This window comes from Zootoca vivipara, chromosome 14 (assembly GCF_963506605.1).
Source record: "Zootoca vivipara chromosome 14, rZooViv1.1, whole genome shotgun sequence".
Lineage (NCBI taxonomy): Eukaryota > Metazoa > Chordata > Lepidosauria > Squamata > Lacertidae > Zootoca > Zootoca vivipara.
This window is the reverse complement of record NC_083289.1, coordinates 17,586,639-17,614,029: the sequence shown is the minus strand read 5'-3', so window position 1 is coordinate 17,614,029 and position 27,391 is coordinate 17,586,639. Positions and strand designations below refer to the sequence as shown.

The window sequence follows — 27,391 nt, the reverse complement described above, 5'->3', positions numbered from 1 at the left end:
TGAGAGGAATTCGCAGGGGAGGTTTGTTAATGCAGGAAGCGGGGTTGGGGAGGGGCAACAGGACTTAAATCTTAAGGGAAACGTATTTTCACCCTCCCTTGGCGTCCCAGGCGGAATAGAAAACTCAGTTTGGCTACAAGCCTGGCCCTAATAATGCTTGCTTGGAAGTAAGTTCCCCCAGTTGCCTCTTCAGAGGGGCTAATCTTTCTTAAGGAAGTGTGCCCAGGAGCAGCCTTGGGATGCTAAGGCAAGGAGACTGAGCTGGATTTTTCCTTAGATTGCCTGCTGGTTTACTCTGCTGCATTTCCTGGACTGCCGGAACGCAGGCAGCATACAAAAAAAAAAAGCACTTTCTGTAGCATCATGACTTGCTCCTACAATGTGGTTTTCCTGTTGGACACTGCCAGTTCTGAGCCGAAGATTCACCTTCACCTGGGCACCTTGAGGATCTTGAACTACTTGGGCTGCAAGTTTGGCCTAGCTAAAATCCGATGGGGCTTCAAGTTCTTTGATTCCTTGGGCGCCCAGGGCAGAACTTCACGAGTGGGCAATTTCCGTGAGCTTGGATCCCGTAGTTGGGAAGAATTCGAGGAGGAGCTGGATGCAAAGTTTGGAAACCAGGACTGCAACCCAAAGTCATCTGGCTCGGTACCCCGAGCCACACTCACTCAAAACATACTGAAAGAATCATTACTCGACTATCAGTGGGACCTGCCTGAAATTGCTTCTCCATCCAAACCAGTGTTAAGAAACCAGAAAAGCAAGTTAACTGTGACCCTGAACAAACCTCCAGGGAGTTATATTCCTTCTGAGGGCTTCGTGAATGCTATTTTCCTCTTCTCTCCTTGCCCTCATTCCCAGAGGGAGCTGCTGCAATTTGTTTCTGGAAGTCCTCCTCATTTGTCTGATGAACTGCCTGCTTCACATGATCTGACAGAAAAGTTCATCCCTAAGGGTATCCGGGAAATGATGGCTAGCCAGAAAATCGCATTGTATTGGGTGGACACTGCTGACTGGTTCAAGGTAATATGAGAGAATTAATAATTAGGGATGTTGCATCACAGATGATTAGCCTGCCATCTTATGTGGCATGTTGCTAATTGTGTTTGTTTCCCTCTCTTCCCCCAAGAAGCACATGGTGTCAAATGCTGGGATTGCTATTTTATCCTCCTTTAAACTTGGTAAGGTAGTTTAGGGGGGAGAGAGAGAGAGATTGATTGGTGGTCCCATGGTGATGTGGGCTTTATGCCTCAATTACTATTTGAACCCAGATGTCACTGGTCAGGGTCCAATACTATCTACAACCCATTATGTCCCTCTGGTTTTCACAGATAGTGACACTACAAGGGTGTGCTTGTATAAGTGTGGAGTCCACATTATGAGATGTGCATAGAGCTGTGCATGTGGACTACTTGTTCACTTCAACAGAGATGACAGCTCTTAGCTACATACACAAATATGCATGCACAGAGCTACCTCCTGCTTAACCTCAGACCCATTAGGGTCTGTAGGGAAGCAGATGGTCTTTCCCCTGATTGCCTGGAGGTAATCATTCACTTCCACAGCAACCAGACAAGTTACTTTTTAGAAGCCTGTTGTTAATATATATGCCTTGGTTCTTTGCTAAAAACAAAAACAAACCACCAGAGGCTAACGTTCAACCAGCACTGAACAGTTGTTTTCATAGCAATATTTAATAACAAAAAAATGCATAATTGAAATCTCTCAGACCATAATATTTCTTTTCCCTCTGCTTGTAGACAGAATACATTGTATTATTAGCCTTTAATCATCTTACTAATATCACTAACCTGAGCCTTTCTGTTGCCTTGTTTCAGCTTCTTAGAACGTCAGACCACATTGGCTACTGGATGTTGGTTGAACTGATGCGCTTATTGGGGGGAAACATCTTGCCATCTGAGACTTTAATTCAGTGTTTAAATCACCACTGTACTGGGGGTACCGCTGACTTTCCTATGGAGCCTGGGTCCTCTGGGCAACCATTCACACCATGGACTACAACCTTGCCTTTTGATTCAACTTTGAACTGCCTGTTTACATCGCCTTCCTCATTGCAAGCATCCTTCCCTCATGTAGAAGGAATGTTGTACCTCAAATCTGATGGTAATGAAAGTTTTCTTTGGCGATCACTCGTAGCTGAGTAAGATTGTCTTCCATAAACATGGTTTTAAAAGTGAGTCCGTGAGTGACTGTGGAGGCCAATTCTGGATCCGCATGTCCTTCCACAATAGGGAGATAGGTTTCCGGGCGGGTATTGATCATGGTGTGGGTTTGCCAAGCGTGCCTTCCTCTTAGCACGTTTCTCTCTTTCATCCTGAGTTTGAGCGTCTTCAAAGCCCATGACACCTTTGGTAAAGGCTCTTCTCCAATTGGAGCGCTCGCAGGCCAGCATTTCCCAATTGGTGTTTATACTACTTTTTTTTATATACTTGCCTTGAGATAATCTTTAAACCTCTTTTGTTGACCACCAACATGACATTATCCATTTTTAAGTTCGGAATAGAGTAGTTGCTTTGGAAGACAATAATTGATAATGATGGTAATGAAAGTAATGCCTGGTTATAGCTAGCAAGTACTTCTTTTCCCTTCTCTGTACAGCGCAAGTGCTGTGAAAAGGATACATTATTCCAGGACTGGGTAACTTGTGGTCCTCCAGAAGTTATTGGATTCCAGCTTGCAACAGCCCCAACCAGCATGACAAGTGGTCAGGGATGAGCTGTAGGATCTCCATCCCTGCTGTATTCTTTTAAGTAGTTGTACTTTCAAACTGACCAATCAAATATTTTCCAAATTGCAGATGTTTCTACATTCTACAACAAACAATTAGGGTAACAATGAAGCTGTACTCTGGAAAGCTGCTGTCTTGAGTCTTAACTTAAATGTGAGATAGTTCATCTTATAGCTTAAACATGTAGCTTGTTTCTGAGAACATCCTTATAAGAAGACTGAGAGACAGCAAATGTAATACCAGCATTAGTATTATTTTTGAAAGGGGCTTGGGGTGTTACACTTAGAGATGTAAAATTTCTGGAAATTTTGAAGTTCGGAAAACCCCCGTGTTTTTTTCTGTTTGGTTTGGGGGGGGGGGAACGGAAATTTTCAGGAAAAAAATGCTACATTAGGACTTTTTTCTTTTCCAGATTGAAAGTCATTCTGTTACTTTAGAAACATAAAATATAACTATGGACAATTTTAATGGGCATAAAATTATCATGACTAGCATATTAAAAATATAGTGTATCCAAACAATTATTGCAAACAGAATTTACTTTAAAAATAATATTTCTTTGTATTTGTGACAAATGGAGCAACAATCTCCTGAAATGGAGCAACAATCTCCTGAACTGTTTACTAGTTTATGTGGAACAAAAAAAAACCTCCACAAAACTATTTTTAAAAATCCAGAAGTAACAATTATTCATATTTCCTCTTCACAGTATTTTAAAAAACATTCTCATTAAAAGAACGGAAGAAAGAACAGAACCAATGCATACCACACGCATGCAAAAACAAAACTGAAACCTTTTTCTTTTCTGGTGACAACAGCACCTCCTAAAGGAAGAAATGTATCTTGTTCTTGCATTGGAAAGTTCAGTTTGTAACCTAGGACTTGCTTGTCCTCACAGAAATTAGAATAATCTGATACCATAAATAATTTATAAAATATTTGAACCCCTTATCTTAAAATATTTTATTCATCATGTTAAAATAAAACATTCCATAATCAACTTTTTATTTTTCAGGAAAAAACAAAAAAGGTTTCAGGAAAAAAACAAGTTTTTTTCCGAATTTTTCTGGGGTTTTTCCAGGCCTTCATATCTCTAGTTACACTAACATCTGTCTCAATTAAATTTGTAAGAATCTATTCCTAGGTATAAGGATCATTTCTATGCTTCTCAACCTAGTAAAAATCTAGTGTAAATCTCTTTATTTTTTTCATAGTCGCTGAGTTCTCAGTTAACTAATAATTTATTTCCTGCTTTAATTATTTCTCTTCCATTTTAAAAGCTCTTAAACCTTAACTGTTGTGTTTCCCCTTAAACAGGAGTTGAAGAGGCACAAAGCTGTGGTGTGATCTTGGAGCCTCTAACTCTAAGCCAGAGGCACCTCAAAAGTCCAGTCAATATTACTCTGAAATGCACTATGACCAGCTGGAATGCAGTGCATGCTGGGAGCTTTCACACACAGAGCTGGATACTGCGGAACACATTTTCAGGACTGTCAGTCCAAGAGACTTCATTGTTTCAGCAGTTGGTAAAATCCCTCCTGGCACAAGGGCTACACATGGTAAGGATTGTGGCTGTTCCAAATAGCAACTTTCACCTAGCTGTGAAGAGCTAACTAGTTTTCAATATTTATTTGTCACATTTATGACTCACTCTACTTGTTGAGCGTTCAGTGGTACATGTATCACTTTTTCTAGGGGATATCTTATATTAGCCAGAGTTGCACCTTGCAAAACCTCAGATATAGAGTTGAATTAGACATTTTGGCACCATTCTCTAGTCCAGGGATTACCATACTGTGGTCTGTGAACTGCTAGTGGTCCAAGAACTTCATTCAGGTGGTCTGTGGTGTATCTATAAAAATACTTTTACATATCCTACAGCATCTAGCACAGAATGCATTATCCTTTCCACAACAGGCAGAAAAGTCATTAAGTGATTTACCAAGATTCTGAGCAGTTTTCAAGTGGTTCATGTTTTCTGGTCTATGCACTACAAATACTGAGGGTTCCCCTGAATATGTACTGAATAATGTTTCCTTCCTGAGCAAAGGTAGAGCTGCCTACATGATATTTTTTTTTCTTTACCTGTTTAAAAGGTTGCTGAAGTGTCTCCATCTGGGGCCTATTGTCCCTGTACTGGGATTTTCTCTCCCACCTCGAATACCACTGCAGTTCTTTCTTTGCTCTGTGCTGAGAGAGCACCAGAAGTTGAGAGAGCCCTCCTTCAAACAGCTCTAGAAGGGAATCTTTTGAAAGAGGAGTCTAGCCTTCCAGAAATCGTGAGCAGTGTGGTAAATCAAGTTGGTGATGACTTTGATCTAGCAAGTTCTGGTACGTTTACATGCTTCCTTGCTTAGATCTTTCCAGCAAACCTCACCCATACTGTTTCATCTGCTGAGGAATCCTCAGGCCTGCTGAGGATGGGGCCAGAGTGGTCTTCACCTTGCCATATTCTTCCTGAGTGAATGGGGATGCAGCCTCCCAATGGCCCTTGGTTCCATAGTTCCAACAGAAATCAACCAGAGTTGCTTCCCTTCAGTTCTCCACTACCAGTGCCCTACTTGAATTGAGAAACATGCCCTTAAAATAACCCACTTTCTCTTGCAGCTGCACATTGCAGGGGAAGGTTGGTAACAAGGAGAAAGGCATCTTTAATCAGAACTTCACATTGCAAAACCCCAGATAAGCCTCGAAGAAACTCCAGTGTTTGCTGGAATATAGCTTTAAAACCACTGATCTAAAACAGCGATGCCCTGCCTGTTTAAAGTAGTTTAGTGTAGTGGGGGGAAAGGAATCTAATGTCTGTGGTGTGTTGGGGGCGGGGTGTTTGAATCTTTGCTCTGCTTAGTTTTCTATAGACTCATCCATATTGTTGGAAAGTAGAATTGTATGCAGATTACTTGGGAAATGAGGTCTTTTGAACTCTATGGGATTAATTTCTAAGTAAATGAAATAAAATACCACCTTGAAGTATTTTATTAAAGAAAAGTATGGTATAATTACTAGTTAAATAACTAAACAAACATGCATAACATTTGCAGCAAGTTCATTCCTAACTGTGGGATAGACTGCAGCCGTTATAATTCTTGGATGTTTTTATTCTGCCTTTGCAGGTCCAGCAGAAGCACTGATTCCAGAGTGGGCGCAGCAGGAGCTGTCCTGCACCCACCCCTGGAGTCCTGCTGTGATTGAAGGCTGGTACTCTTTCTCAAACCTCTGTGGAGCAAGTTCTCACTTGATGGAATCATTCAGGTGATTCTTTTTTGCTCTGCCTTCAAAGCCAGTCTAATTTCGGGAAGAGCAGATCTGTGATCTGGAGGGTTCTATAATCAGCCTTACAAAATATACAGTCGTACATTGGAAGCTGAATGGAATCCATTCCAGAAGTCCGTTCTACTTCCAAAATGTTCAACTTCCAAGGCACAGCTTCTGATTGACTGTAGGAAGTACCGCCGGAGGTTCAGCTTCCAAAAGAACGTTCACAAACCGGAACTATCACTTCCAGGTTTGCGGTGTTCAGGAACCAAAACGTTTGACTGCTTAGGCGTTCGCCAACCAACTTACAAGTGTATTTGCATTGGCTATGCCTTGTCAGTTTTTTTCTTCTGCACATGATCTTTCCATGTTAAATAAATGCAAAATTAGAATTATAGAATCCTAAGCATCTATTAATGCCTCTGCAAAGGACAACATGAAGGCTACTTAGTGGGGATCAAAACATAGAGTATTATCTGTGTTAAAGTTACGTTGTTATAGCTTGTCTCAGTGGTTTTGAAATGAATGCCTAATTTTGAGTGGTTACATGAAATAGACATACTTAGTAAACAGTCCCTTTATTGACTGGTTAGATGGGTGAGGGTACAGATATATGAGGGAGGTTCTGGTGACCGCTTCTCTTCAGGCTAAGGGAGAGTTCTTATGAGAAATGGTCCCATCCCATTCTTGCCTTGGGTTATGCCATGGCATCAAGATCAAAGGGAGTCTGAGTGGGGGGAAACATAAGGCTTTTATTGTGCCTGCTCCCTGGCAAATGTTCCTCAAAGTTCCCCAGTGGCACTTGGCTGATAAGAATGGGGCTTGGGTATGGGTGTCCGGTTACTTTTTTCAGAGTCTAACATGAGCTTAATAAATGGCGATGCAGAAGCCTAGATTGAATCAGCAAGCATTCCGTGAAGGTGGTCCCAGCCTCGTCGCAGAGACTGAGCTATGAAGTAATGAGCAAAAATAATATTTACTCAGTAATACAGACCAATTTTTAAATTGAATTTTAAAAAATATGCTTTTCAGAGCTTCACATTCCAACATGAATGAATATGTCTTATTCAGACAAGAGTTTGGCCTCAGATCTAGAATGACTAGGAAGACTTGCAGAGTTCAGTGGAGCTTGTTAGACACGCTACATATTGCAAGCTTTCGACTAGTGGAAAGGAAAAATCTTTGCCTTTGCTGTCAAAATAAGATTTATAAACAGAAGGAATCTTTCCCTACACAGGTTGCTGCAGGCAGGGTCTTCTACTGAGGAAAAGGAGGCTCCAAAGCATGAAAGGGAACTTACCCACTGTCTGTCTGAATTTTACCAGAAGAAAGCCTCTGGCATCTCTGCTACATCCCAACAGCGGGATCACAGGAAGAGACGTATGCACATTCAACTCTCACTTGTCCATCCTCTGTTCCATTCTTCATGATAGCTGCCCTTCTTGTGCTTTAATAAATACCCTACTTCTACTTGATTTTTTAAACTCTTTTCTTCTGTTGGATATGGTGCACTATGATTTCTCTAACTCAAGTTATGCCTATGTCTATTGATTTGAGCAGGCGGAGTTCCCCGGACTCCTGTTAGGCAAAAAATGAAGACCATGCCTCGCTCCCTTCAAATGCTAAATGCTGCAAGGCTAAATGTAAAGGCTCAAAAGTTCCAGCCAGATGGAGAGCTGCCAGTCAGTGAAAATGTTTCCCAAAAGCTATTACTGAGAAGATTGAATGATAAAGTGGAAGAAAGGGGGGAAGCAAAGAAAACCAAGATAGGTATGTACAAGATGAAGTCATTTGCTTATCCTGTGTTTTGGAGAGTACAAGAGAGAGGCTTTGTAGGAGAAGCAATGGGTTTTGCAATGGCTTCAGAAGTAGAGGGGGAAGAAAAATGTTTAGGATATTCTAGCTATAGGAGCATGAGTAGAAGGCACTGTTCTAAATGTAGTAGAATTGTGGAGTATTTCTTGCTGCTGGTGGCACCAGTATGGGAACTGGTGCAATCTGTGAGCCAAGGTATGAGAAACCTGCAATGGTGGAATTGCTTTTTTATTGCTCCCTCATTGGAAAAAGCATTTATGAAAGAACGTTCTTTAATGTGTGGTGGACCTGTAAAAGGGTAAAACAGTATTGGGAAATAATTTATAATGAATTGAAAAAAAATATTTAAAAGCACCTTCCCCCCCCCAAAAAAAAACAACAGTCCTTTTTGTTGGGGATAATTCAGACTGAAATTCCCACGTGTCAAAAAAGGTTATTTATGTATGCCACTACTGCAGCCCATGTTTTGTTAGCCCCCAAATGGACAACGAGCGAGGTCCCAACCAAAGAAGAATGACAGCTTAAACTGATGGAATATGTTCAGCTTGCGGACCTAACGTACAGAATAAAAGAACAAGAACATTCGTTTAAAGAAGATTGGAAAATGTTTATTGAATATATGGGGGGAAATTGTGTACACTTGAAAACTCTGGCAGCATTAAGAAATATTCAACAGTGTAAACAAGTTTTGATGGAAGTAATAATAGAATACTGAATGGTTTAGTTTATATAAAATATGCAGGGATTTATGCTATGTAAAATGAATTATGGGAAGAGAAGAAGAGAAGTCATTGACATTTTAAGGTTGTATAAATGAATATTCCAAATTGTAAAACAGAAAATTTAATAAAAAATTATATTTTTTAAAAAAGGAAAAGGCATTTATGGTTGCCTACCCCATGGGGTAGTCAGCACGGTGTCCTCCCGCTGTGGTCATACTTGAATTCCCTTAGCCCCAGCCAGCATGGCCCAGTGGTTGGAGTAATGAAAGTTGAAGTCCCATCTACACCTGGAGGACACCATGTGGCTACCCCTGGCCATTCCGTTCTTTTACCTACTAGAGCTATGTGTTTAAAATAATCCTTTAGCACTGTTCAAGTACTTGATTGCATGAACTGTTCGTGGCAAGTTCTTGATTCAACCTCCCCCCCCCCCCACTTTGGTTTACCTATGTGTGCATTTGTTTTGTAGGCTTCAGGACTGAGGAGGAGATGCTTTCTTTTATATCTACAAACTATCAGAAGGCGGTGACGAGCGGGGAGAATTTGTTTGCATATGCCCAGGAGACGGTGGCAGCTGTTAATGCGTTGCAGAAATCAAATGAGGTAGGGTAGCTAGACATGCCTGCTTTTCCATTTAAATATAAATATATAGTAAGGGGTTTGGAGGTGGGGGGAATGTACATCAGGTTCTTAAAACATGAGACTGTTTCATGCTTTTTTAGAGTTAAAAAGATGTTGGAACGGAAATGGAAGAAAATGCTGGTTATTCAAGCAGCAGCACCAATGAGGCCTTTCTTTATGGATCTCTGTGTGCCTGCAATGAGCACAATTTTGTGGGACACAGATGTCTTTTGCTGTAAAACATATGATCCATTTACCTCTTTTGGTAACGTGCTTTGGCGAAATTTTGCTGATTGGTGTGGGTTTTTTTGGCCAGTTTGCATTCCTCTAATAATCAAAACAAGGATTCTGTTCTTGCACAAACCAATATACTTCACCACAAAAAGGAGGTCCCTTTCAGCTCAGCCCTAGATTATTCATCCAGAGCAGGGTTTTTAGAACATGTTGCCCTCTAGATGTTGCTGGACTACAACTCACATCAGCACCAACCAGTATGGCTAGCAGTTGGGGGTGATGGGATCTGTGATCCGCCAATATCTGCAGGGTCAAATGTTCCCCACCCTGATCCGGGGCAATGAATTGCAGGAATTGTGTTTCAAGCACAGTAGCAACGTTCCCAGTGTTGGATATATTTCCTGGTGAGAATAGAGTGTGTTTGCTAAGGTCAAATTAGATGGCATGTTAAATGCATGGTTGCGTTTAATGTCTCATCTTGTTTGGTGCTAAATCTTGCCAGTAGTGGCAACTACACATTTTTGTATTGTACATGCCCTATTCTTAATAAATCAATTTAAAATCTTTAATCCTTGAACCTAGTTGTTTGTCTGTTGCTATTTGAGTTTACATGTTGGGTGTAACTGCACTGAACCTAGAAAATACTTGAAATAACTAAAGTTGGTAGGAAGCCTCAAGGTAAAAATCCAGTGTTCACATTTTATATCCTAACACAAAAACCCCTAGAAGTCTTAACCCTGTTGCTCCTGAATGTCTCCTTGACACTGATCATTCTGTCCACTCAAATATTTCATTTTGCCCTTGCAATTAAACAGTTCACCTATTATTTCATTGTGTTGCTTCTGAAGTTGCTGTCTGTCCTCAGAGCGTTACATGCTTTCTGATTTTGAATCTACAGGCAACTGGTGTGGATACAATCCGAAGCAATCTCCTGAAAACCAGCAAAGCTCTCCGTCAGCAGCTTGGCAACGATCCTGATAAGGAAATCAAAGTCAGAGAGTACGAGACGCTATTACGTTCCCAGATAGGTTGTTCTGATAATTGTGGAATAGACTGCTGTAGTGCTGAAGAGATTGCCTTACCAAATTCACTTGTGCAGTAGTGGAGGAATTCACTAGTGAACGCATTCCTACAAAAATAACAATTACCCTTTGTTTTAATTTTCAAGGATAGCTTTGTGTAGTGGTGTGTACCATTCTAGATAAAATGCTGAATGTGTAAGCAACCTTGCAAAATTACTTCATGTTATCTGTTTTACAATGTTTGTATACTGCTTTTGATAGGCAGATATCACCCTTGCACTAACAAACCACAATACCAGTCAATATCCATGGTATCTTAACAATAATGTGTGGCTCCTTGCTAAGCTTTTTGGAAGATGGTGGCAGCAAGGAAGGCACTGGGTGGAAACATTTGTAGCTCTTCCTGCTGCTAATGTCACTACTATGGTACTCTCAGCAGGCGATATAAAATTAGCAGCACGGCATACCTTCTCTTCCATTCATATTTCCCTTTCCCTCTCCCTCTCTTTAACAGGTGTCAGCTTCAGGTCTATCTGCGCCTTGAAATGTGCCTGCAATGCCCTTCTTTGCAAAACAGCACAGATGGGATGGAACAGCTTGTGGAAGAGGTAGATGAACAAGCCTTGCTCTCTGGGTTCCAGAAGTTGAAAACAGCCATTCTCAGCCAGCATGTGAAATCTTCACATCTCGATTGCTGTTGAGCAGCAACTATGGTCTCGGTGACCCGGCCAGCATATAATGTGGAACCAAACAATAGCTTAGCACAAATGAACAAATGTGCCGCTTCCTGGTGTGAAGATCACTGCCATTGCACTCTTCCCCTGGTCGTGCTGCTGCTGGACTATCCAGGGCTAAGCTATTGTTTGTTTCAGGGTTAATGTCCAAACCCGGGCTCGTGCTTTATCTCATTCCAGACAAGTCACAAGCTTGTAACCAAAGTTTGTTTTTAGTGTACCACTCTTTGCTTGTCTGGGAGAGACAAGACATGAGGCCAGGTTTGGGATGCATTGCTAATTTTAAACATTGACTTAACCATGTCAATCAATTAAACATGTCAACTTTTTCAGAGAAAAATCATTGTTAACATTTGTTAAATACTTTTTGCATGAAAAAGAAAGTGAATTACATTTGGATTTGAGGATTGAAGATAAGGTTTGTTTTTAGAAAGGGGCTTTGTTGGGTGTTATATTGGAGTGGATGAAGTGAATATTTTGTGTGTGTGTGTGTGTGTGTGTATCGGACAGATGAAGAAACGGAAGTCCTCTACCTTCTGATTTTTAAAAAAACCTCTTTTCTATTTTTTCTTTATTTCTCTCTTTCTTTTTATTTCTTTCTCCTCTTCCCTTGCCACTTCTCTTTATGTGTTTTACTGTATTAGTTTGGACAAAAAAAGAAAAGAAAATATATTTTATATTAAGTTTTGTATTTCTCTCCATAAGCCACGATAAAATGTATTCAAATAAACAAACTTTGACTTAGCCATGGGTAGCATAGGTCTAGGAGAGGAGCACAGTGGCCATAGTGTTCACCCCAGGAACCTGCATGTTTCCTCATTTGTGCTTAAGTCAAGGTTTGGCTTGGTTATATCTAAACAAAGGTCCTTGAGGCCATAGTAGAAACAGCAGAACTGCATATTTGTTTGTTCATGCTAAAACATGCTTTGGCCTGGCATTACATGTGAACTGGCCTGCTATCACTGACCCTTGACCAATTTTTTGCCACTCAACTCACAGATGACAGAGATGCTGCGGATTTTGTGTTTGACTGAAGACCCAGGATACCTCGCCAGGTTTTTGGAAGAAGTTGTAGAAACGTAAGTGCTTTTGTGTGCTGGCTAATTTTATTCATTTACAAAACGACGAGTGGAGCAGGGAAGGCTGAACATATTCTGTTATGCAGAGGACTTATGCAGAGGACTTGAGAGCTGCATGACTATTAATGCAGAATGTGAGCTAAAGAGCTGGTTATCTGAATTGCCAGTATTTTATATTTACTATTCCTAGGCTCATTGCAGCCTTTCTGAACCAGAATCAAAATAAAATGGACCATATTTCAAAAACTTCTGACTATTTAAATAGCTGGGGATATGTCAAATTAAGTTTAGGCTGTTTTTTTCTTCTTTAGCTCCAACAAATTTATTTGGGGTTGCATCCAATGTTAATCTTACTCAGAGTAAGATTTAAGAGCTTAATCTAAATAATACTTTGGTTTCTTTTAGTTGTTTGTTTGTTATTTATGTTTCCAAATATAGACCAGAGTACTTGGGTAGTACTGTTACTTGATAGAATGTAGTAAATTTATTTCTTCACTTGTAAGCATACTTATATACCATCAATTCATTAGAGATATCAGAGCAGTGTGTAACAAATCTGTAGGTGGTATATTGCTTTATTTCACTGGTTAAGATTTCTACCCATCGATTTAAATTGGCCCTACTTTTGAGCAAACATAGAGAAGATCTCAGGTGGCACAATGGGTCAGTGTGGTTCGAGCCCACCCAGGGGGTTGAACTAGATGACTCTCACGGTCCCTTCCAACTCTATGGTTCTATGATTCCAAGATTGCACTGTTAATCCACTGAAGGCACAACAAGTATTTTGGTTGCTCAGCTGGATACCTGGTTGTGTGAAAAACTTTCTGGCTGGGCTAAATTGTCAAATTTAGGAAACATAACTCAGTTGGGAAAGGGGGATAATCGGGCTGGTAGTGAGTGAACATGGCTTCTGATTTATTTATTTTTATGACAGATTTGTATGCTTTCCATTATTGCCACAACCACCCCCTTTCTTCAACTGAAACATAGGTATACTCTTAAAAGCAAGAGCTTGCAAGTTTAGTAATAAAGTCAGGTGCAGAATTTGGTAACAAAATCTCACAAAGGTTAGAGCCTTTGGTAAGTAGCATGTCTGATGTGTGCTTGTGTTACGATGTCTCTGTAGGTACCTGGAATCTATGCCAAAGACCCTTGGGGATTTGTACTACAGCTTGGGGACACAGATTCCCCCAAAGCTGGCCTCTGTCCTGCCAGCAGACTTCTTCAGTGACGATTCCCTCAGTCAGGAGAGCCAAACTCCATCCCTGCCTCCTTCTGCATCCTCAGTTCCTGTTTCCAGAACAGCTTCCTTAAGTACCGATGCAGAACAACTGGAAGAACTACGCACCAGATCTGCCAAGAAAAGGTGATTGCAAGGCATAAACGGCATTGATTTAAAATTATTATTATTATTTTTTAAAAATAGATATTTATTGATTTTCACAATAGAAAAAATAGAAAAAGGGTTTACAAAAAGTTAGAAGGGGTGGGGGGGGATATGAATACAAAAAAGCAATATACAGAAATCAGGAAAAACAGAAAAAACCACAAAATAGAAAAAGATAGAAAAACTATATAACTTCTCTTTATCACAGTGCATATTGGGACCTCCTCGGGTTCCCGTCCCTGTGTTTTCTCAAACACACTTCTAATTTAGCAAATTCTACCTCTAAATATTCACTTTTAATCCTAACTTTCTTATTTTCTATTCTAGAATAACCTCTTTTACCTAATCCACAGATTTATTTGCTACTTAATTTCTATTCTTAAAATATTACTTTAGCATAATTTTTTAAATACAATTTAAAATCTTTCCATTCTTCTTCCATTGCTTGTTCTCCCTGGTTGCGGATTCGTCCGGTCATCTCTGCCAGTTCCATAAATTCCATCATCTTCATCTGCCATTCATCAATCGTTGGTAACGTTTGCTGCTTCCAATACTTAGCAATCAAAAGTCTCGCTGCTGCGGTGGCGTACATGAAAAAAGATACCTTTCTCTTAGGAATTTCCTTCCCTACAATGCCCACTAGGAATGCCTCTGGTTTCTTCACAAATGTGCCTTTTAGCACTTTCTTAAGTTCATTATAAATCTTATTCCAGAAGTCATTCACCAGTGGACATGTCCACCACATGTGGTAAAATGAGCCTATTTCTTTCTTACATTTCCAACATTTATTGTCGTTGTTGTGGTAAATCTTTGCTAGCTTTTCTGGTGTAAGGTACCATCTATACATCATTTTCATTATATTCTCCTTTAATACACTACACGCAGTAAACTTAATGTTTTCCTTCCACAACTTCTCCCAATCCTCTATCATGATATTATGTCCCACATCCTTTGCCCACAAAATCATAGCATTTTTAGTTTGTTCATCTTTTGTATGCCATTCTAGCAGCAATTTATACATTCTCGAAAGTATTTTCGTCTTAGGTTCTAACAATTCTGTTTCCACCTTTGACCTCTCAGTTTGGAAACCAATTACTCTATCCATTTTAAACGCTTCATTTATCTGATGGTATTGGAGCCAATCATCCAATTTACCTTTCAATTCTTCATATGTTTTTAATTTAAATTGGTCTCCATCTTGAATCAACAAGTCTCTATATTTCAACCAACCGGTCTCCATGTTTAATCTTTTACGAACCTTGGCCTCCAAAGGCGAAAGCCAATTTGGCGTTTTTCTTTCTAATAAGTCTTTGTATCTGGACCAAACCTTAAACAATGAATTTCTAACGATGTGCCTTTTAAAGCTTCCATGGGCCCTAACCTTATCGTACCACACGTATGCATGCCAACCATGAACATTATCATAACCTTCTAAATCCAAAATATCAGCATTTTCCAATGTAAACCACTCTTTCAACCAGCAAAAGGCAGCTGCTTCATAGTAAATTTTAAGATCAGGTAGAGAGAAGCCTCCTCTTTGTTTATCACCAGTCAATATCTTATATTTAATTCTTGGCTTCTTCCCTTGCCATATAAATTTTGATAGCACCTTTTGCCATTCTTTAAAACAACTCAGCTTTTCAATTATTGGTAGTGATTGAAATAAAAACATCTTTGGCAATACATTCATCTTAATCGTTGCTATACGGCCCAACAAAGACAATTTCAGGTTGGTCCACATTTCTAGATCCTTCTTAACTTCATTCCACACTTTCACATAATTATCCTTAAACAAATTTAAATTTTTTGCAGTCATATACACACCAAGGTATTTCACTTTTTAAACAAAAGATAAACCAGTTGTTTCTTGCAATTTCTCTCTCTCTTCCTTATTCAAGTTTTTATCTAATACTTTAGTTTTTGATTTGTTCAGTTTAAAACCTGCTACCCTTCCAAACTCTTGAATAACTTCCAGAGCCCTCTGTACACTGGACTCTGGATCTTGTAAAGTTAACACCAAATCATCAGCAAAGGCTTTAAGTTTATATTGTCTCTTCCCTACAGTTACACCTTTTATTTCGTCATCTTTTCTAATCCTGTCAAGCAGGACTTCCAGGACCGATATAAAAAGCAAGGGAGAGAGAGGACACCCTTGTCTTGTACCTTTCTCAATTCTAATCTCATCTGACACCATATTATTCACGATTATCTTAGCTTTTTGATCTGAATAGATTGCTTTTACTCCATTCAAAAAACCACTGCCCATTTCCATTTTTTCTAAATTTCTTTTTAAAAATAGCCAGGAAATATTATCGAACGCCTTCTCCGCATCTATAAACATAAGAATGGCTTTTTTATTTATCTTCTGCTCCAGCATTTCCAAAATGTCGACTATGTTCCTAATGTTATTTTTCAAATGCCTCCCCAGGAGGAAGCCAGCTTGATCTTGATGAATAAAATCTTTCAAAACCCTTTTCAGTCTGGAGGCTAAAATGTTTGCAAATATTTTATAATCCACATTGAGTAATGATATTGGGCGATAATTCTTAACTTGCGTTCTATCCGTGTCTGGTTTTGGTATCAGAGTAATGTAGGCCTCTTTCCAAGATTCGGGGGCCTCTCCTCCATTCAAAATTTCATTGCATAAATCCTTCAAAGGTTGTACTAACCAGTCTTTCATTGTCTTATAATATGCATCTGTCAAACCATCCGGTCCTGGGGTCTTGCCCGACTGCATTTGTTGTATAGCATATTCCACTTCTTGCGTTGATATCTGTTGGGACAGTAGGGATTTGTTCTCTTCTGGGATTTTATGCAGCCCAAATTTGTCCAAGAATTGCTCCACTTCCTCTTTGTTTTGATTTTCCTGTTTGTACAATTGTTTAAAATACTTCTGGAAAGCTTTTTGTATCTCTGTCGGGTGCTCCAGATGCTTTCCATCTTGCACTAGACTTACAATAGTGTTCAATTTCTGCCTCTTCTTCAATTGCCATGCCAGTAACTTTCCACATTTATTTGCTGACTCAAAGGATTTCTGTTTCATCCATTTAATTTTGGATTCAATTTCTTGATTCATCAATTTAGAAAATTGAACTTGCAATGCCTTAATTTCTTTCTGCACCTGTTGATTTTTAGGATTTTCCCTCAATTTCTTTTCTTTTTCTTTCATTTGATTTAGAATCTTTTCTTTATTCGCATTGGCTTCTTTTTTCTTTATAGCATTTTGTTGAATTAGAAATCCTCTCATCACTGCTTTACTGGCATCCCATACAATTTTTTTCTCCGTTGTAGTCCTTAAATTTATCTCAAAATAATCTTTCAATACTTTTTGGGCTTTCTCCACTACTTTCTCATTTCTTGTTAACGCGTCATTCATTCTCCATCTGAAAGTTCCCTGGAGAGATACCCTTAAGTCTAGTAGTACAGCATTATGATCGGAGCAAGTTCTTGGGCAAAACTCAACATTATTTATTCTTGGTCCTAGCTCTCTTGTAATCCATATGTAATCGAGACGACTCCACGATTGTTGAGAATTTGAGAAAAAAGTCTGGTCTTTTTCCAATGGATTTTTCAATCTCCAAGTATCAATCAGATCAAAATTTTCAATCAAATCAAAGAAAGACTTTGGTAGTCTTCCTTCTTTGGTACAGGACTGTCTTTGTGATCTGTCCATTAATGTAGAGACCACTCCATTCATGTCTCCCATTAAGCATAATTTGTAATCCAAATAGTCCAAGAGTTTATTATGTAGTTTCTTAAAAACTCCGATTTTCCATCATTTGGTGCATAGACTCCCAGAATTAAAAAATTTTCGCCTTGCGATGAGATTTCCACTGCTACGTATCTCCCTTCTTCATCTTTAAATATTAACTTTGGCTTTAATTTTTCTTTCACGTAAATCACCACACCTCTCTTTTTAACATCATCCGAAGAGATGATTAGACTGGGTTGCAATTTCTTTCTGAATAAGGAAATTCCTTCTGAGGTTTATCAAAGGATATTGCAAACATTTCAAAGGTGGGTCCATGTGGGTTTGCTTGTTGGTGTTAGATTACCTTGAGGGCAGCGTGGGAGAATGTCACTTCATATTAAAAACAATGAACCTTATTTCAAGGTGGCCGCGTGAAAAGCCCCTACTTTTTTTAAAAAATGTTGAAATGTAATTGTGTGGCTTGCTCAAGATTTTACTTTGTACTTCTAGAAAGAATACTCTGGCCAGACACCGGAGTGTAACAGAAGCATCGCAGAACTTACGCCAAATAGAGATTCCTCAAGTACCCAAAAACCGTACGAGGAAGGTAACGTGTTTTTTCCTGCTATATCTTTCTGGAAAACCTGTTTGTATAGCCTTTCTGAAATTCTGATGTTAAACACCTTTATATGGAAAGCTGTTCCACTGATTTAGTTTTCACTGGAACGAAAATAATGGAAATCCATTCCAAATAAATGGATTTCAGTTTCTGGCATTATTTTTCCCCCCATTACCTATAAATAGATGTAATTTTGAAGTCTTTCTAATACTATATTCTAATAATTTAGGACAGCTCTCATGTGTGCCTTGATGTGAAATCAGTACCATCTGTACAGAAAGTGGCAGTGCAAGGTAAGCCTCCTCTTCCTTCCTTATTAGAGAACTAGATGTTAGGGGTGTGATCTGATTCAGATTAATCCCTTGGAGGGATTTCGGGCTTGTCAAGAGGTCTGCATAAAGTGGCATTTATCCACCTAGTAGTGGACCTATTAGTTAACAATTTGGTGAGTTTCTTCCCCAGGGGCATCTCTCCTGTCCTCAATTTTCAGACCAATTGCCCACAATACACTAGGAGAAATTCAATTATTCCTTTTTTTTTTAATCCGTCCCAAAACTGTAACCACTGAAGCTGACTTTCTCAAATTTGTCACAGTGCTTGCCCTTTATTGATTTATTTAAAGAATATCCATATATGTTTTAAAAGCTTTGTCCAGGCTTATGAGGATGGAAATAATTATATATTTTTTATTATAATTTTATATTTACCAAACTTTTCTCTTTTGATCCAACAATAAGTGCCATGAAATGTGCATTTATTGCCAGTCCCTAGTGTCTATTGATGGTAATCCAGAATGTATCGCTGAATTCAGGTTGTGCATTGTGAAGTATAAATGCTGTGTAAAAAGTCTTGCTGGAATCTGAGGGGAGAAGCAATTTGTATTTCAACTGCGTTCAACAGGATACGTGGTTCAATTCAGCAGCGATGCATTTGGGGTCTATGTGATTCATATTCTGGATCTTCTAAATTTCATTAGAGTTAGATCCAATGGTAATCCTACTCAGAGTGTTGTTGTTTAGTCGTTTAGTCGTGTCCGACTCTTCGTGACCCCATGGACCATAGCACGCCAGGCACTCCTGTCTTGCCTACTCAGAGTAGAGCCACTGAAATTGATGGACATGACTGACTAAGCCCATTAATTTCAATGGGTCTACTTGGGATAGAATTTAGTTGGATACAACCCAGCATCTCCCTTTTGGTTCTCTGTGTGTCCAGAATTTAAAACAAAGAAAAATGTTTAAATATGAAAAAAAAAAAATTAATCTGACCCTTTATATGAGTTGTTGGATTTTGAACTGCACAAAAAGATCATATTGTCTCAAGAGTGTTTTGTCTTGTGAACAGCAATCAAAACTCAGTTCCTTCTTTTGGCTTTTTAATGCTTCCAGAAGTGACAAAGGTACGAAGGAACCTCTTCAATGAAAAAATGCTTCCTCCAGGCAAAAGATCCCTATCAAAGATTCCTCGAAGCCAGTCAGTATCAGCTGTAGAAGGTTTAAAAAACAGGCGGAACCGAGCTAAGGAGTGTGCAAGAGGTGAGAGGTTACTTAAATGAGTGCTTTGCTAAACAGGCAGTGACTGTTGTGCGTGCGTCCGATCTGTGCGCAACACATGCATTGCTCCAAACCCAGAAGTGACCCAAAAACATCACAAAAGGGGATGAGGTGGGGGCAGAACAGGGCGTTTGCAGGGTTTTTCAATGGTGTTTCAAATATATGCAATTTCACTTAAATGTGTGGTGCCTTGGAACGTAACTCCCACTTCTTTTGTTGGCTTATGTAGGATGGATGGGGCAAAAGGAGTAAGTGGGAAAGTATGGAACACCAAGGAAGGTGTCTACTATGGAAGGGTTTAAGTGAATGTGGAGCCAGGAGGACCTCCCACCCCAGAGCAGTCAAAGGGTATTTTGGAAGTGATGGGAAGGGAAAAACTTGAGGGGGGCTGAAGCTGTTTGCAATCTGAAAAAGTACTTGCTTCTAAACTTCTAAACGTCAGATATGTTATCCTCACCTGGTTTACACAACGCAAGTCATTGTGCAGACTTGCTACATTGTGATAATTATTCTTTGGTCTTTTTCAGATAATCTCAAACTGCTGACCAAGAGTGTGGCAGAAACACCATTGCACAAGCAGATCTCCAGGCGGCTGCTGCACAAGCAGATTAAAGGCCGGTGAGTCAAGGCACCAGATTCGCTGATCAAGCAACTTACTGTTTTAGGTAGAAAGTGGAACTTTTGGGGGGGTAGCTTTCTGCACTTAGATGTCCTTTGCCATTGTGCTTGAGCTTCTAAAGTGGTGTTTCCTTCATAGGAGTTCAGACCCTGGATCTGAAGTTGGCATTGTAGAAGAATCTCCTGAAAAAGCCATACCATGTAGGTATTGATTGTATGTGACCTTTTTATTTGCATGTTTGGGTAGCTCCAGCTGGTTGTTTGGCTGTAGCAGAAGGTGGCAAGAATTCTGATTCTTATTTCATTTTTATCCTACCTTTCGTTCAAGGAGTTCGGGACAGTTTACAGTGGGTGTGGGGAACATGTTGGATTCCAACATCAGTCATGGCCATCCAGCATGGTCAATGGCAGTCCAGCAATATCTGGGAGGATCACTGGTTCTCCCTCCATTTTATCCTCTCAACACTCCTATGAGATAGGTTAGACCAGGCATCCCCAAACTGCAACCCTCCAGATGTTTTGGCCTACAACTCCCATGATCCCTAGCTAACAGGACCAGTGGTCAGGGAAGATGGAAATTGTAGTCCAAAACATCTGGAGGGCCGAAGTTTGAGGATGCCTGGGTTAGACTGAGAGATAATGACTAGTTCACAGTCTGCCAATGAGCTCCATGATTCTGAGTATTTCAGCCTACGTTTCCTTGGTTCTAGCCCTTTTAGGTCAGGAGGGGAAATCAAGCTATGTCTCTCCTTTTTCCTAATAAACCTACATGCTCCTTAGCAGCTTTGCACATACTTCATTATGTACAAACAAAGTCAGGAACAAAAATGGTTAGGTTTTTTTGGGGGGATTGAAGCTGTCAAACATTTATCGCTTCCTTGCACAAAGGGAGGGCCAGGGAGAATGGAGGCGAAGGCCCTGGTGGCTACATGAGATTTCCAGAGATGCTGATTTTATTTTATTTTATTGAGAGGAGGGAAAGAACAGAAACTCAGTTTCCTGTAAATTCCAAAAGCCCTTTGTAGTATTTTGCCAGGTTCTGGATCTTCCCCATATTCTGTCATACACTTCTCCATAATCCAATTTAGAATTCTTAGGGTGTCATATTTTAGGATACCAGACTTGGCATTCACGACAAGATAACAGGTGTGTGGTCTATGCCATGGCTCTCCAGATGTAGCTGGACTAAAAGTTTCACCATCTCTGAGCTGGCCATACAGACTGGGGCTGATGGGAACAGGAATCCAGCGACTAAGGTTCCCTAGCCCTTAGTCTGCACGTAGCCTAGCAAGAAATCCTTTTGTTTTTAGGTAGTTAGGGCAAAAAACTTGTTACAGTGAATGAAGTATATTGGTGGCAATCTGCTGGAGATCAGCAGCCAATGCAAAACCACGATTTTGAATCAAAAGATTATCATCAGAAAACTTCGCTGAATTTTAATTATGCTTATATGCTGAGTTGCAGCACCAGTTCTTAGGTTCCCCTTTATTGGTGGCACTGACTTGGTACTACAGTATATGGCTGTGACTTTAAAGACAAACCTTGTTTCTCCCACATACAAACTCAAAGGTGGATTAAGAAGAAGTCCACGGATCAAGCAACTTTTACAAGATAGAGCAGTCTCTGGTTCCTTCTACTGCTCTCAACCCAGCAAGAAGAGTGTACAGCAAATGCCGTCAGAAGCACCTGATGTACAAGATGATTTAACAGGTATGGAAGCAAGCAAGGGATTGCTTTGGGTTCCAGGGATTGATGACTAGATTGGCTTCAAAACACATGAGAGTTCAGTCAGAGGCAAAGTAGATGCTGCTTTATTTTACCTGCGCGTTCATACTGTGCTATTTGCTCTACCTGCAACTTTTCTGTTGTTTATTTGCCTGGGAAATTTTGTACTTTTCTTCTAATGCTTGTTTGATGTTGTACTGTCATGAAAAACTATATAAATAAAAGGTCATTTTTTTAGGCAAAGTAGACATTAATCTACATCTGCTGGATGTTCAAGCTCCCTTATCTTTCTCCATCAAATTGATTAGCCAAAAATAAGGATAAATGAGAGGTACTCGTTTCTTAAATAGACTGATTTTCACACAAGATCAGCAACACACAACAACGTGTGGCGAGCTTGCTGCATCCTTTCTTTCAGAATATTGAAGGGAGAGGTAAGCAAGCCTCCTTGGGTAGGGTATTCCACAGCTATGGTGCCGCAACCTAAAACTACTCTCCCTATATTTCCTTGGAGGCAGACAGCCCTGCTTCTCAGTGGTAGATGGATTGGTACAGAAAATTACTATCTAACCTGGGTCCTACTCCTACTTTCATTCATTCCTTCTACAGGCCTCCTAATCCGCTAGTGATATTCATATATCTGCCATAAGTACATGATAGAGGGCAATTTGAAGCAGATAGTAAAAGGGAGGTCTAACCTTTCCCTGCATGCTAACTTTTCCTTCCAGTTGCAGTTGTAGGAGATACCAGCCACTTCTTGTTGCTGCTGAAAGTAATTAATCCACTTTGTCACCGCAGAGACCAAGGTTTGTATGGCACGGTCTCTCAGCGTAGCAAGTCAGTCATACATTTAGACATCTACAAGTTGGAAATGTTTGGTTTATAGTTACTAACTAGTTCATGCCAATGTGGGTAGCCAGGAACATGCCTTAAAAGCTTGAGCCTACAGCAGCTGCCACTTGTGTGGACTGTTTGCTATATTTTTGTTTTCCAGGCTTGGCATTTCCTCTTGTGAAAAAAGCCATTCCGTCCCCAAAGAGCCTTCTCTTTGGAGCAGTTCTTGATGAGCTCGGTTCTGAAGGGATGGAGTCACCCAGAACAAGAAGAAAAACTTTAGCCTCCAGTGAGCTTGTTTATCAGGTAAAATTGCTGCCTTATGTTTCTTTCCATACCTACTTATCTAGTCTATATGCCTTCTTAATTTCCCACTTCTGTACATATATTAATGTACAGCATTAATATATAATATCATTAGTCAAATACATAAGTGATTCTCTAAGTTGAAATGATAAGCTCAATATGTAGTCTGTTCTGTTACTGTAGTCCTAGATAAAAGCAGTTATCCATTTTCACTCTCCTTCCACAGACACCAAGGAAAGCATCCCTTCGGTCTTCGCCAAAGCTCTTAAGTCCCCCTAATAACACACTGAGAAGAACTCCTCTGGAGAAGCTACAGCAGACCCCCCAAAAGAGCCAAGCCCCAAAGCATTGTGCAGCCAAAAGTTTGGGAAATTTATTCTCACCTTGTAGACAGAAGAGCAAGTCCTTGCCTGAAGCCACTGAAAAGAAAGGGGATTGTTTTGCACGCATGGCTCTGATGAAGGAAATATTTTATTCCCCGCACAAGGCAGCACAGCTGCAAACCCCTGGAAAGCAGGCAGGGGGTGAGGTGCCTGATGATGTATTTGCTTCGCCTGCAAGTGGTTCCTGTTCGGCAGCTGCTCTGCGCTCCCCATTCCCATCAATTTCACCAGGAAAGTGGCTCTCACAACTGCAATCCCCAAGGCGCTCCTTGAGAGTTGCCCAGAGAATTGCCTCTCCAGCTTCTGCCAAGAACCAGCCTCTTGAGGTAGAACAACTTGCAGAGCCACTTTCAGAAGTGACACCCACAGTATTCAGAGGCAGACTTTCAGAACAGTCTTTGAGTCCAAAGAACACCAAGCTTAGTGAAACCTTTCCCCCACCTGGTTATCCTGCTTTGCTGCCCGATGTTGACTCATTGCCATATAGCCCACCCCCAAATGCCACATCCACACTTTCTCCTGCTGGGACTTGGGATCTGCGCAGGAAGTCTTGTACTCCCCGAAAGACTCCTTTGAAACACCAGAGGGTCACAAACATGTACCCAGCCAAAGCCCTTCAGTCGCCTGCCTGCCTGCCTGCCGAGCAGCATCTGTGCTATACCAACTTGAATCTTTCTGCTAAAACTGAAGCAGAAAGCAGCCCCTCCACGAAGAGACATGGAGTGAGGACTCTAAGTAAAGGGAGGGGGTTAGACAGACACCTGCCTCCTGAGCTCTCCACAAAGGACCACATGCTTCTCCCAGATGCTGTGGTTCTGTGTGAGCGCCTAGATGCTTCCTCTCTAATCAATGTGTTCGCCGTTGGCAGTTCTGAAGCAGAAGGCGGCCCAGGTACAGTTTTACCAGGGGAGAAGGCAGTAAGTCTGCAGCCTCTGCTCCTACAGAGCCCTCCTGCATGTGACCAGGTCTCCTTGCCTGAAACCCCAAAGTCTGGCTCGTGTGCCTATTCACTGCGCCACACCCCAGACAGAAGGCAGCGGGAGGCTGCAGCACGGCTGGGGAATCCCGAGAAGGTGGCAACATTCAGCACACCTAGGACTAGTCACACTCTGCCTCTGGCAACGAGCGTACCAACTTACGAGATTGAGCTCGAGATGCAAGCTTCTGGCCTGCCCAAGCTCCGAATTAAAAGGGTTGGCTCTGAGCCAGCTTTGGATCCTCAGGCTCATTTGCAGTCTGGACAACCCAAAGGAGATGAAAGCGATCTTGCTACAGGGGATCTTTCCGTGACCTGTTGCGGCAGGCACTCTGGGAAACTGGAAACTGTCTCCATCTCGCCATCTTGTAATCGCTCTGCTCACAGTACCCCTGCAAAGTTTGGGGGTGGGGGACAGACCTATATATGTCAGTCGTACACTCCAACTCACTGTCCCCCCAACGCTACTTCCCCAACCCAGGGCAATGTTGGCCTTCCCTGGACACCTTCTCCAAAGCATAAAGGGAAAGTGACCCCTGAAGCGATCAAGGACTGGCCGCGAAGGAAAAGGGCCACTGTGGGCTGCAGCAGAAGCGAGAGGCACGTGGAGGTGGCTGGGGAAACTAGAGCTTCCAACCTTCTCGGCGTCAATAAAGCACTGCCCTTGGGGGACTTTGAACTTGAAGGCATCTGTAGGCTTCAGGACCAGTCGCCTTGCAGCGATGCAGAGCCCAGTGGAGACGAGAGCACCTGCAGAGGGACCCCATGCCTAACGTTCAGAAAAAGACCCTTTGGCCACATGTCTCCCGAGGAGGAGGTCGGCCAGGAAGTGAAAAAAAGGCACTGCGCAAAGAGGGGCAACCCAAATGCAGCCGAACTGCTGAGTACAGGAAAAGGTGTAGCGTCTTTAAACAAGACAATACTGGAAGAGGAAGAGGAGGTCTTCGGCATTTCAGGTAATTTTGGACTGAAAGCCAGCTACAGTGAAAAGGAACAGAGTAGAGCATAGGTCAGCAACGTCCGGCCCATGGGCTGCATGTGGCCCATGGAGGCCATTTGTCTGGCCCACGGACCGCCCATGAACAGAGCCGCCCGCTCGGCAAGTCTCCTGCGTGCTGCACTAAACCGGCGCGGTGCGGTGACTCGCCGAGCGGCGCCAAAAATTGTGTCTGCGCAGCCGCAGAAGCGATTTCTGACATTTTGGACACGGGCAGCGCGGTGCCGGAAATCGCTTCTGCGCATGTCCAGACATGATTTTTGGCTTCTGGACATGCGCAGAAAGCATTGCCAATGCCTGGAATACAGACAGAGAGGAGAAAAGGCTCCTTTGCGACTTTCCACACATACCTATATTGCCCTAGAATTGCCCTCTGGCCAGCCCTACCAGCACACCAAGCAAGGCTCAGTCTTTTAAAAATCCCAGCTGCAGGAACCATTCAACAGTGTACCTGCTTGATTGTGGCATGGTAGATCCAAAGGTCATGTCTTTGAGAAGGGCCTTGAATCAAAACTTAATCTCTTCCAGCTCTGATTTTATGAACTTTCAACTTACTATCTTTTTAAAATTAACCTGCATTGCAATTTACAGGGTTAATAAACAAGTCCAATTGCTTCCCTATTGAGCTTGTGGTACTTTTTTCCCCACAGCAGTTTTGGAGCAACACACATCTTGTGTCAAGGGCTATCAGTGGATCAAATGTTTTTATGCACACTTCATTGGAAGTAGACTCCATTGAGCATGGTGGGACTTATGAGTAAATTTGCATAGGATTGTTCTGTTAATTTATTAAAGGCAGATGGCTAAACAATCAATTTGCATATTACTAAAATGTTGACGAGTCCTTTAGATATGCCTTAACTTTCTTTCAGTATTTTAGAATTTAATAAACAGAAGGTTGCACTTACTGTTCAAAGGAAGGATCAAGCTGTAGTTGATTAACCTTAACCCAAGCCCTATTTCTGCCATTTTGCACATATGAATATTGCATAGCTACCAGAAGTGTTGGAACCTCCAACCAGGGTTTGTGTCTAATATCTTTTGGCACGTCTCCTAGGTATGACTCCACCAAAGTCTTCAGGGAAGAGTACAATCTCTGCTACTGGACTTCGGGCGCTGACACAGTCCCCGCTGCTCTATCAAGGCCACACCACATCCCTGAGGAAATGGCCCACAGGTAAATGAAGTTTATTTGAACCCCTGAGTGGTGTTCAAAAGAAGCCTGAACTGCAAAGAGCCAAATTGCCTACACAAATATAGTCCAATAGGGACGTGGGTGGCGCTGTGGGTTAAACCAGAGCCTAGGGCTTGCCACTCAGGTCGATGGTTTGAATCCCCGTGAAGGGGTGAGCTCCTGTTGATCGGTTCCTGCTCCTGCCAACCTAGCAGTTCGAAAGCATGTCCAAGTGCAAGTAGATAAATAGGTACTGCTCTGGCAGGAAGGTAAACAGCGTTTCCGTGCACTGCTCTGGTTCGTCAGAAGCGGCTTAGTCATGCTGGCCACATGACCCGGCTCCCTCGGCCAGTAAAGTGAGATGAGCACCGCAACCCCAGAGTCATCCGTGACTGGACCTAATGGTCAGGGGTCCCCCCCCCCCTTTACATAGTCCAATGGTTCTTGTAAGACCTTCCTGTAACAATAAAATACCCAGTTCCCTTGATAGCCTTCATGTCCTGTTCTGCGAGAACCTATTCTTAAACTGCTTTGGGTTCTTTCACCAGCTATTTGATATTTTGCTCTCTCTCGGAAAGTTGCTGTTCCACAGAGGGGAATAGCTAACTTACAACTGCTTGCCTCTCCTGTCTATGCCTGCCAGTATTTTTCATATTATTGCTTTTCCTACATAGGAGACAACAATGATGCATTTGGAGCTGCAGATGAAGACTTCCCCCCCTTTCACACTACAGCCATGAAACAACATTCCATCAGGAGGACCTACTCACGGAAAAGGCTGCTTCGCTGAACCTGGGAAGAAGATGATGAAAATACTTGGGAGCCTGATGACAAAGCCATTTTGGATGACTTTAAAACCAAAATTAAGATAATATTGCCAGCCACAATGGAAGCACC

General features: G+C 41.4%; 1 protein-coding gene across 1 annotated transcript; it reads left to right on the top strand.

Moving 5' to 3' along the window:
* Positions 1–27,340, top strand: TICRR (TOPBP1 interacting checkpoint and replication regulator). The gene is made up of 22 exons (XM_035130983.2): positions 1–1,023; positions 1,839–2,124; positions 4,067–4,308; positions 4,846–5,080; positions 5,863–6,001; positions 7,242–7,384; positions 7,565–7,774; positions 9,011–9,144; positions 10,295–10,395; positions 10,933–11,026; positions 12,152–12,231; positions 13,358–13,597; positions 17,820–17,916; positions 18,158–18,221; positions 19,317–19,463; positions 20,009–20,099; positions 20,239–20,300; positions 21,669–21,809; positions 22,819–22,964; positions 23,191–25,279; positions 26,378–26,497; positions 27,169–27,340. Exons 1-22 carry the CDS (start codon positions 364–366, stop codon positions 27,282–27,284), a joined length of 5,637 nt encoding a protein of 1,878 aa, XP_034986874.2. The 5' UTR covers positions 1–363; the 3' UTR covers positions 27,285–27,340.
* Positions 27,341–27,391: the final 51 nt, after the last annotated feature.